This window comes from Bos mutus, unplaced genomic scaffold, assembly GCF_027580195.1.
Source record: "Bos mutus isolate GX-2022 unplaced genomic scaffold, NWIPB_WYAK_1.1 CTG214, whole genome shotgun sequence".
Classification (NCBI taxonomy): Eukaryota; Metazoa; Chordata; class Mammalia; order Artiodactyla; family Bovidae; genus Bos; species Bos mutus.
The window spans coordinates 124,761-135,322 of record NW_027219597.1 but is presented as its reverse complement, the minus strand read 5'-3'; the positions used below and the strand labels follow the sequence as shown (position 1 = coordinate 135,322).

The 10,562-nt window shown below is 56.7% G+C and overlaps 1 protein-coding gene and 1 non-coding gene across 5 annotated transcripts in view; both read right to left on the bottom strand.

The window, feature by feature from the left end:
* Positions 1–423: 423 nt before the first annotated feature.
* Positions 424–10,562, bottom strand: part of TRPM2 (transient receptor potential cation channel subfamily M member 2) — a 51,878-nt gene continuing 41,739 nt past the window's right edge. For 2 of the 4 annotated variants that reach the window (XM_070366817.1, XM_070366818.1), the window contains exons 27-33: positions 10,240–10,316; positions 9,956–10,057; positions 7,013–7,099; positions 6,477–6,582; positions 4,972–5,073; positions 3,684–3,800; positions 428–3,036 (exon numbers count right to left, since the gene is read on the bottom strand). In XM_070366817.1, the coding sequence (XP_070222918.1) occupies positions 2,911–3,036; positions 3,684–3,800; positions 4,972–5,073; positions 6,477–6,582; positions 7,013–7,099; positions 9,956–10,057; positions 10,240–10,316 (717 nt within the window). In that variant the 3' untranslated portion in view covers positions 428–2,910. Of the gene's footprint in view, positions 3,037–3,683; positions 3,801–4,971; positions 5,074–6,476; positions 6,583–7,012; positions 7,100–9,955; positions 10,058–10,239; positions 10,317–10,562 lie in introns of all 4 variants that reach the window. The other 2 variants (XM_070366819.1, XM_070366821.1) reach the window with 2 other exon arrangements.
* Positions 5,030–5,098, bottom strand: LOC138986843 (Z6 small nucleolar RNA). The gene has a single exon (XR_011463464.1). It is a non-coding gene; the product is annotated as a Z6 small nucleolar RNA (small nucleolar RNA).

Sequence of the window (10,562 nt, the reverse complement as noted above, 5' to 3'; positions counted from 1 at the left end):
CCTCTCTCTCCATCCTCTGGAGGTTACCTGGGCTGTGATATACATTCGCAGGTCTCACTGCCCGTGTTCTTCCCCCAGCACTGTGACGGTCAGCATCTATTTCTTCCTTGTGACAAGAGGAGACCTTCTCTACTTGTATTGGCTGCGTTCATTCCTCTGCCCGCTCCCAGGGACACAAGCTGGGATTTCTACAAGAACGACCATTAAATTTTCTTTTTACATCATGCCTCAACAGTGGTAAAACTTAGCTCTACATTTAGTAGGTTTTTTTTTGCTTCTGCAGAGCTCAGTCTATGTGTGAAACGGGTCCTTCCCTCCCATGTTCTCTGCCTGCCTTTTGTCTGTAGAAAAACTTCAGCCAAGAACAAGTTTAATCAGAGAAGTGAAAAAATACAAAAGCAGAGGAAAACAGTCAAATGGGACAAAACAAAAATAGTCAGGAAGCTGAGTCAAGGACCTTTAGTTCTTCCTCCAGTGCTATAGAGGATATTCTGAGCCATCTCCTGTGAGCTGTCCTGTAGATACTGAAACCCCTACCAGGTGGAGAAGTTAACCATTGGTGCATAATGACCAGAGTGTAGCTATGACATAAGCTGCCACAGTTCCAAGAACTGGCCTCAAGGAAATGGGAACAAGCCGACCCTGGAATTGAAGATTAATGTACTTGAGACAATCCGGGTGACGCTGCTCAGACCACTGAAGACCAATCACCAGATGACAGTCAGAGCTGACTGCTGTTTCTGTGAGGAGTCCCTCCCTCTGTCCATGAACGCTCTTGCCACTGATTGTCAGTAAAGTGGGGGAAGTCAGCTTTTGGACAGGTGTCCACCCTCCCCCCCAACCCCTGTTGCTGGCATCCAGAATAAAACAAACTTTCCTTTCCAACAACCTGGCCTCTTTATTGTCTTTTGAGCAGTGAGCAACTGGACCCCGCTTTTGGTTACGTGTGTGTGTGTTTGTGTGATGGACTAAATGTCTGTGCTGTTGTTTAGTTGCTAACTCACATCTGACTCTTTTGTGACCCCAACAGACTACAGCCCACCAGGCTCCTCGCCCACGGGATTTCCCAGGCAAGAATACTGGAGTGAGTTGCCATTTCCTTCTCCAGGGGATCTTCCTGACCCAGGGATCGAGCCCAAGTCTCCTGCACTGCAGGCAGATTCTTTACCACTGAGCCACCAGGGAAGCCAGATATTTGTGTCCTGTTCGTGTTTGACACCTGTTTGTATCCCTTCCCCAAATCCCTATGTTGAAGCCCCAATCCCATGTGGCTGTATTTGGAGCAAGGACCTCTAAATAAGTAAGGTTAAATGAGGTCGTAGGGTGGGGCCCAGACATGGCAGCATTAGTGCCCCTGTAAGAGGAGAACTAGAAACCCCTCCTTCCCTGCACACTCTGAGGAAAGACCACCTGAGGACGTGGAATGAGGCGGCCAGGGACAAGCAGAGGCAGAGGCTTCAGAAGGGACCACCCTGCCCACACCTGACCTCCACTCCCAGCCTCTAGAACTGTGGGAAAGGGAGTGGTCCGGCTGTGGTCCTTTGTTACGGTGTGTTTCACTTTTCTGTAGTTCTTCTTTGAGAAGTTCTTTCAGAAAGGATGCATGAGAAGCACGTTTCAGACAGTAAAGAATCTGCCTGCGATGTGAGAGATCCCTGGGAGGGGGAAGATCCCCTGGAGAAGGGCATGGCCACCCACTCTTGATTCTTGCCTGGAGAATTCCATGGATAGGGGAAGAGTGAGTTACAGTCCATGGGGTCACAGAGAGTCGGACACGACTGAGCGAGTAACTTTCTTTATGAGTTTTAAATGTCTTTATTTGGTGCTGCCACTTAAGCGCTAGTTTGGCTGGATCTGTAATTCTAGATTAAAAAAACAAGCAAGTACCCCACAGTGCCTGAGCACCTGCAGGGTAGGGGCAAGGGAAGGCATGAGCAGCTGAGCCCCAGGTTGGAGGCTGGAGCTGGGCTCTAGGAAAATGAGGAAGAGGGAAGCTGTGTGTGCGTGTTGGGAAGGTTGTTGATTGGAGGAGCAGTCATGAGTTTGGACTAGGGGGCTGTGGGGTGTCCACAGGAGATCCCCTTGGGCCCCGGGAAGCCTGGTTGTGGCTGGAAGAGGTCTTGTGACTCAGACACAATCCCCCACCACTGCTCCTGTCTGCAACTCCATCTGAAGGACAAACAAGAGACCAGTGACTCTGGTGGGGAGGGCGGGTTTGGTGCAGGGTTTGCACAACATCCCAAGGCTGCAGACAGTCTGTGAGGTACTGATGCTAAACTGGGTGGCCCCTCAGTCCACACCCACGACCCACTCCTCCCTGGAGGAGGGAGGAGGGAGCACCACGTGCAGGAGAGGTCCCACCCCCGGTGCTTCTGCGTCCTCCCCGCCTGGGCCCGGGACAGCACACAGGCAGAGACCTCCGCAACTCAAGAGGAGGTGGGAGCTTGTCCTCCTGTCCCACCACGGGGCTCAGCCCTGACGGTCATGGGAACTGGAGTCCCAGGCTGCCCCAGACCAGGTGAGGGTCCCAGTTAGGGCACAGTGGAGGCCCTCTTGGGGCCGTGGGCCTGAGGAGGCCACAGGGAGCGCTGACTCTCGGAGATGCGCTGGCCTGGGGCAGATGCACTGAGGGTGGCGGACGTGCTGCTCAGAGGATGTGGCCAGGAGGGCGTCCACAGGCCACCAGCAGGCTCGGGAGAGGCAGTGTTGGCTGGCGGAGTCCCAGTGGCCACCTTGACCCCGAGGCCCTGCCTCGTGGCCAGAGCCTGCCTGTGTCCTGCTCAGCTCTCCTCCCAGACCACCCCAATGCCTCCAGTTCATGAGCTGGCCATGAGGGGCAGACACTCCCAGTGGGCCGTAGATGCACCAGCCCCGCTGGCCCCCACAGGGCCACGCAGGCTGTGTCTCGGGTCAGTAGTAGGCCATGAACAAGGCGGCCACTTTCTGGAGGATGACCTTGTGGTTGTCATACAGGGGGATGCGCTCATCCACCACCTGCCAGCGAATGGCCATCCCCTCGTCACAGGAGTGCAGATGCTGCGGAAACAGAAGTGAGTCCTGAGTCCCTCCCAAGCAGCCCTGCCCTCACGCCCACACCCTGAACCCATAGACAGCAGGAGGGCGGTGGGGACCCCAAGGCCCGGCTCCCAGACCTGCTACAGACTGGCTAGTGACCGCTGCCTTTGTACTTCTACTGAACGGTGCTAAGATCACCCCCTTCAGGCACAAATCAGAAAATGTTTGCGAAGCCCCAGAAACTTTGAAAGCGTGGGGGGCGGGTGGGTACAGCCTTATTCTGCGGTTTTCTGTCCTGCAGACAAGGCCTGGGTTTTGTTCCCTGGGACTTCCCAGCCCAGTTCCAGATTCGGGGTCTGTAGGGGGATCAAAGTACACAGGACGATATCCCCACAAGAGTGCATGAACCAGCCTCACCTGGGCATGAGCCCAGAGGCCCCAGGGTCCCCCTCTGCCCCACCCACCTGCTGCTGCCCTCTGGCCTCTCCTGGTTGCCCCCACAGACCCTCTGGTACAACTCAAACCCCACAGCCCCCTTCTCTGGTCCTGGCCAGCTCTGGCCCCAGGCCAGGGACCCCTCAGACCCCTCCCTGCAGGCCCCAGGACCTCTCCAGAGCACTGATGGCCCCAGCCCCTGTTCCTCCAAGCCTGAAACCCAGGCCACATACAGAGTTCAGCCTCTTGAGCTCCACATCGCTCTGGTCTGGGAAGTGGATGCTCACAGCCACCGTCTCGATCCAGGCATTGTCCGTGTTCCTGGGGTCATCCATGTATCCTTTGTACACCTGGTGGGTAGCAAGGGTGTGATGGATCCCTGATCCCCTGGATTTCCCCCAGAGGGAGGGCCCCAAGACTTCTCTGGGTCTGGGCCACTGTGAGCACAGCTGTCCACCATGCCCCAGCCCCACCTGCCTCTCCCTGCCTTGTCTTCCTGCCCCCAGCACAGCCTTCAATTTGAATGACCCATCACAGGGGGCCATGGCTTCGCTCGTCACCCTCTTGGTCTTTGGCCTGGCATCCAGACCTGCCTCAACTGCCCTTGGAAGGATTAAAAAGGATGGGTGGACCTCCAGACAGTAGGCTAAGTGAAAGAAGCCAGATACTGAAGGCCTCACGCTAAATGATTCCACCGACAATAAATGTCCAGAACAGGCAGATCCACAGAGACAGAAGGCAGCCTCATGGGCGCCAGGGGCTGGAGCGGGGATGAAGCGGGTGACTGCTCAAGGGTACGGGCTCCCTTTTGGGGGTAACAGCACATTCTTGAGCTAGACAGAGGTGGGGACCACACCAAGCTGTCTATGCACCAAATGCCACTGAACTGCTCACTTCAAAATGGCTCATTATATGTTGTTTAGATTTAACCTCAACAAATCAAGTTTAATTATTTTTTACTAAGTAGAGAAAAGAGAGAAGGCGATGCTCCCTCAGGGGCTGCAGCGGACAAACCACGCGGAACTGCTGGGTTTGTAGGTCAAGCCGTAAATATCAGCAATTGCCTACCTCATCCTGAGACACAAGAGGCAGAACCAACGACTCACACACCCACCTGGAGGACTGCTTAAATAAATCACGGCACAGAATGTTACGTGGTTGTGAAAAAGAGCAAGTGGATTCGGAAATAAAGACCTAAAACTACGGCCTTTGCAAATTCACTGAAAAAGCAAGTTATGTGTTTGTGCCCAGCTGTGCTCAGGGCAAGAGTGACTGTGAGCCAGACAATAGGCCTTCCCTGACCCAAGAGCCCTCCTTGATCTCGGGAGAAAGCCCAGACAGGGAAGGAAGGCGAGGGGCCCAGAGCCAGGCCACATGGCCCCAGTTCTCCCTCCAGGAGCTGTGGGCAGTGGGCTCAGGGCAGGGTCCCCACCCGGCTCCTGCAGCCTGCTCAGCAGCTGGCACAACCACACCCCAGGGCCCAGGCGCACAGGTGGGAGCAAAGCGGAAGAGCCACCTCACCTTTATGCCCTGAGTCAGCAGGCGCTCGAAGGAAGACCAGAACTCTCTTCGCAGGACCTGCTTTAGCTTCCGGGGCAGCATCTCTCCTGGCTCCCGGAAGCCCTGAGCAGAGAGGGAGGCAGGGGCAGGTGGGCAGGGTGGTTTGGGACCTGTGTCCTCTGGCCACCCACTTGGCATGGGCAGTGGGCCAGCCCCCCGGAGCCTCAAGCGGATGAGCCTCTGGCAGCAGCTGCCTCGGGGCCAGTGTGACATTGCCCAGAGCCTACTCTCCATGTCAGCCCGTGAGGCCAGGTGTCACAACCTTTGAGGGGTACCAGGCACCATGGGGGAACCAGCACCCTGAACTCTGCCACCTGGCCACCAGCCAGAGGGCTGTGTCTCGTGTGTGTGCGTCCCCACCCCACCTCTAGCCTCGGCTCCAGTGTGCTGGGCTCCTGGCACACCCTGCCCTGGACACGGGCCTGCACCTGCACTCCCCTCTCCACCCATCTAGGGCGCCTCATCCACACCACATCTACTGCTCCAGCCTGGGAGACTCCCTGCCTTGCACCGCCTGGGGTGGCAGGACCTTCAGCTGTCTCTCAGGGGACACTGCTCAGAAGATGTCAAGAGAGACTGGAGAGGGAGGTTGAAGGGTGCTGGAGAATTCTCGGGGGGAGATGACCCAGCCTGCGCTCACCTTCCCTCACCTGGAGGGCACGGGGGTCGTGGCTGCAGGAGCCAGACCACCCAGAGCCCTGGAATCCTGGCTGGGGTCTGAAGACCCTCAGGGGGTCTGCCCCACGCACACTCATTAACTTGCTGCCCCACCGGGTGGATGCCGGGAAAACCCAGCAGCTTCGTGCTGAGCTGCGGTAGATTATGGACTCCAGGGGCAGGCTCGGGGGAGGGGCCCCTCAGAGCTGCACAGGGACACTGGCCTGGGGCCTGTGGGTGCACGGTCCTCCTGTCTGGACCTGCCTGTTCTGACCCCAGAGTAACGACAGGGTTTGGGAGAGCAGAGGGCAGACAGACGGGTCAGAGTCCGAGTGGTTGGGCTGCTTGGTCAGGACAGGCCCAGCAGAACACATCCCAGTTATGTTACCATGAGCCCATCAGTCCTGCAAATAGCTGTTGCCCCGAGCAGAGGACACGTGTATGCCCCGCCCTGCCCCCAGCAACACCATCCTGCCCTCGGGGCTCAGCTCAGGCCCCAGGGCCTGCGTGCCCAAGACGCCCACCCCCAACCCTGAGCTCTGCAGGGGCAGCCCCAGCCCTGAGCCTGGTGCCTGGACCCAGCAGGTGCTCAGTCAGTGCTTACGCTCCAAAGAGCGCCTGAACCCATCTTCACAACCACCAAACGAAGAGCTAGGAGAAAGCACTCCTTCTAAGGCAAGGACCAGCCTTTGTCATTCAGAACAGGGACAGCTTCCAAGCTGTCCAGGGCAGCGGCCGCTGGTGGCTGGTGACCTGTCGGTGGCAGAGAAGGCAAACGAGTGCAGGGCCTGGGACAGCGGGGGCCTCACCCCAGGCAGCATCCAGTGCTCGGAGGGGCCACGCTTCACCACCAGCACCTCCAGCATCTTCTTGACGTTCTTCCTGCAGATGGCACCATCCAGGCTCCGCCTCCAGCTGCAAAAAGATGCGAGGGGAAGGGTCAGGCTACCCCTGCCCCCACCCCCGCCCCAGGAGGCCACCTGCTAGGCCACTAGCACCTGCTCCAGGGGAGAGGAACCATCTGCTCCCATAACCTCCAGTCTGACCAGAGCGGGTCAGCCTTGTTGGACAATATTTTTCTACCAAAAGCCTTAAAGAAGCCCATGCCCTGGACCCAGCCCTTCCCCCTCTGTCACTCTGGAAGTGAAGGGTGAATTGGTATGGATATTTGTCTGCGTAGTGACAAAGTCCTCCCCAAGGGGCCTCTGAAGGAGGGGACCCACAGGGAAGTGAGGCAGCCTGTGGGGAAGAAGGGTTTGGGCTCTCCTGGAGGCACCCACATTCATCCCCTGCCCCACCACGGGTGGGGCGCTGGGTGACACTGTACTTATCAGGGGCTACTCACCGGGTGATCACAGGCTGCAGCGTGTGATTGGGGCCGAAGCAGCTGAGGTCCCCACGGCCGCGCAGTCCCGTGCGACCCATGGGGTTTCTGGGTAGACAGGGGTCAGCTCAGCCCACCGCCAGTGGCTGGAGACCCCAGCCAGGGCAGCAGGCAGGGGCTGTGTGCCAGCTCTACCCAAAGCTGCCCTGGCTCAGGGTTCTTGGAGCCCAGGCAGCTCCCCTGGATAGGACCAGGGAGGAGGCCCAGACCAGACTCCAGAGCCCAAGGCCCCTTGACCAGGCTGGGTGACTCTGTGTCATGCGCTGGGGCTGTCCACTGCAAACCCTGTCTGTCGGGGGTTCCAGGGTGGGCAGTGGCTACCTTGGGGTGGGCTGGAGAGGAAAGGGGCCTCTGGGAGCAGAAACCAGCCCCATGGCAGATGTCCCCCCAAAGAGCGCCTGACTGACCATGGCGCCGTGCCTGAGGCCCTCAGCTGGCCTGTGAGCATGCATCAACGGTCCCCCTCCTCTGCCTGTGACTCTCAGCACTGCTGTCTTCCTGCACACTGTATCCCCCTCGCCAATCCCCTCCCCTGTCCAGGGCTGGAGACGCACCTGGTCACCTCAGTTTCCCTGCCCCACTCATCTCTACCGCCCCATCCTGCAGCTTCTACCCCAGTGGTCACCCCTTGTTGGGGGCCAGAGTGAGGCACTCGGCCCGTGGCAAAGGTCATGAGGAAGGAGGCTCGACATACGCAAAGGCGGGATCGAGCCTCAGGAGTCCCCCTGGAAATCCTCGAGCATCTACCCCCATAACCAGAGCCTGCCTACTTTACTACTTTGTGCTCTCACCTACACCTCTGACTTTATGGGGGGCTGTCCCCCACCACCTCTTTCAGAGAAGGAGTTAACTTAGAGCTCCAGTTAATAAAAACTCCTGGGCGTGACAAGAGTGTTTTAACCTACAAACTCCTCTGAAGGTTCTCTAGCCTGCCTGACAGGCTTGTCCGGCCACATGTGATTGCTCACAGCCTCCCAACTGTGAGAGGCACGAGATGCTTTAAACCTTCTAAAAACAGGTTCCTTAGAAAAGTTAGAAAACCATTAGTATAAGTATAGTGGGCTGATTAGAAATTGTATTGGTGAAGGGTTTTTCATTTGTTGAGCCAATGTTTGTTGCTAAGTCTCCACATCCCCTGGCCTTACACACATTAATGAATATATAGAAGAAATAAGTATTAACCTTTGATATAAATCACGTTAGACCTTAGGCTAAGTAAATTCTTTCCTTAACTAAAACCCACTACACCCTCACCCTATAGGAATGTAACTTTATTTGGGTGGCATCTGTTTTGAGAATAATCACCCCTGGAGAAATAAGTGTCCTGGTTGACTGACCACTGTCACAAGGAGAGGGTCATAAATTGTCAGCAGGCCCCCTGGCCAGAAGATGATGTAACACCCCCAGGATCTCTGTATACATTTGTATGAAGCACCTGACTTTGATAAAAGTCAGGACTGCTGACCCCGCGTGACTTTTGCATAACATCTCAGTGTATAAAAGTAGACCATGGAAAATAAAGAATTGGGATCAGTTTCTTGAAATACTGGTCTCTCCATGTCGCTCTCTCTCTCACTCTGGCTGAGTCTCCATCTGGAGCGCGGAACCCACCAAGCTTACTAATTTTGCCTGGGCTTCCAAGATCCGACCGGGGAGGCCTCAGAGTCTCCTCTCCTTTGGGAGAACGGAAGGACGCCTGCGGCCTACGTAAGTGGTGCAAACTTCTTGTCTTGAAGTTTTATTGGTCTCCTGCGTAAACCAAGCTACTCAGCCTCTTTTCTCCACTGAATTTTCCTACTGAGCTATCCTCATTCTATTACTCTTTATACCTCAAGTTAATATCTAATTGAAGCTATTGTATCCTGATCCTCGCCGACGCCGTCCCCACTTCGAACTCCCTGGATCAGCCGGGGCTGGACCCCGGCAACCCGTCCCTGCTCCAGAACATTCCCAGAGGCCCACCACCCACCTCCTTCCACAGGCAATTTCCCCCAACAACCGCCTGCTCCTTGGAGTCTCCAAATCCCAGCTGACTGTGATCCCATCCCCGGCCTCCGCCCTGGTGGTGCAGCCTCCCCAGCGACCCTCAGACCCCAGGCCATCACACGGCAGGCATCCACCAAGTGCCTGCTGGGCCTGACGCCACAGGCCCCCTTTCATCTCTATGCTGATTCCATACCTGTGCAGTGGGGCATACTGTCCCTACAGCACAAGCCTGGAAATGTAAGCCCAGCAGCCCTTTAACATTGCCCCTGCTTTACTCTCACAATGGGGTCCACGTTTTACCCTCTTTCTACACCTCAGGAATGGAGGTCCTAAAAGTTGTGTCAGAGAACCACGGCACAGTGCCCGGGCCAGCAGGGCCAGCTCACAGTCCCCACCCCTCCACACGTGTCCAGGGAGACTGCCAAGTGTAGGCCTCGGGGGTTGGTAGAAAGTACTTTATGTTGATGTTTCTTTCTTCCATACTTTGTTTGTTTTTATCAGAAAAATTTAAATCAACCCTGAAAGTTCATTGGAAGGACTGATGCTGAAGCCGAAGCTCTAATACTTTGGCTACTTGATGCGAAGAGCTGAAGAGCTACTTGATGCGAAAAGACCCTGATGCTGGGAAAGATCAAGGGAAGGAGGAGAAGGGAAGCAGAGGATGAGATGGTTGCATGGCATCATCGACTCAATGGACATGAGTTTGGGCAAACTCCAGGAGATAATGAAAGACAGGGAAGCCTGGCATATTGTAGTCTATGGGGTCCCAAAGAGTTGGACATGACTGAGAGACTGAACAACAAATCAGAAAAACACCAACTTTGCTGGAGAGGAAGCCTGACCCCAGAAGGAAAACCGCAGATGTGGCTGAGGGCTGGAGAAGGGCCGGGGCGGGGGCGGGGGGGGGGGTACACTCACAGAGGGAGCCCGTCCCGCACTGTGTAGACTCCATGGAAGCTACGCCGGTCCAGAGGTCCGTCCACTGCATTGTAGCTGATCCTGGACAGAGGTTCCAGGGCACTGGAAGGGAGAGGAGAAGTCGCATCCCCAACAGAGATGGCGGGAGGCAGAGTGGCCACAGTGACCCCTCGTCCACCATGGGGCTCCTCCAGCCACAGGCGCCCCCAGCCACATGCCTCCTAGCATGTCCCAGCCCCCAGGGAGGATGGGGCGCCCACCCAGGCAGGAAGCAGGGTACTCACTCTCCCACGGGGTCCACCAGGTCCTTGTCCTTCCTGTCGGCCGTGTAGAAGGGCGGGTTGTACATGAGGAACTCCGTCTGTGGGACACAGGGACTCAGACGGTCACCACCCCAGGCTGGCCGTCACCCAGGACAGCTGACTGCAGAACTCTGGGAGGGCCCAAAGGACACGAAAGTCCGAGCTGGGCTGACCTCAAGACACACACACCTAGGCCAGCCGTGGTCGAGGGGAGTCTCCCCAGGCGGGAGGATGGGGGGCTAGGCTGGACTCCAGAAGGAGGAGTCCCCTGGCAGAGACTGGGGAGGAGTGACAGCCCGGGATGT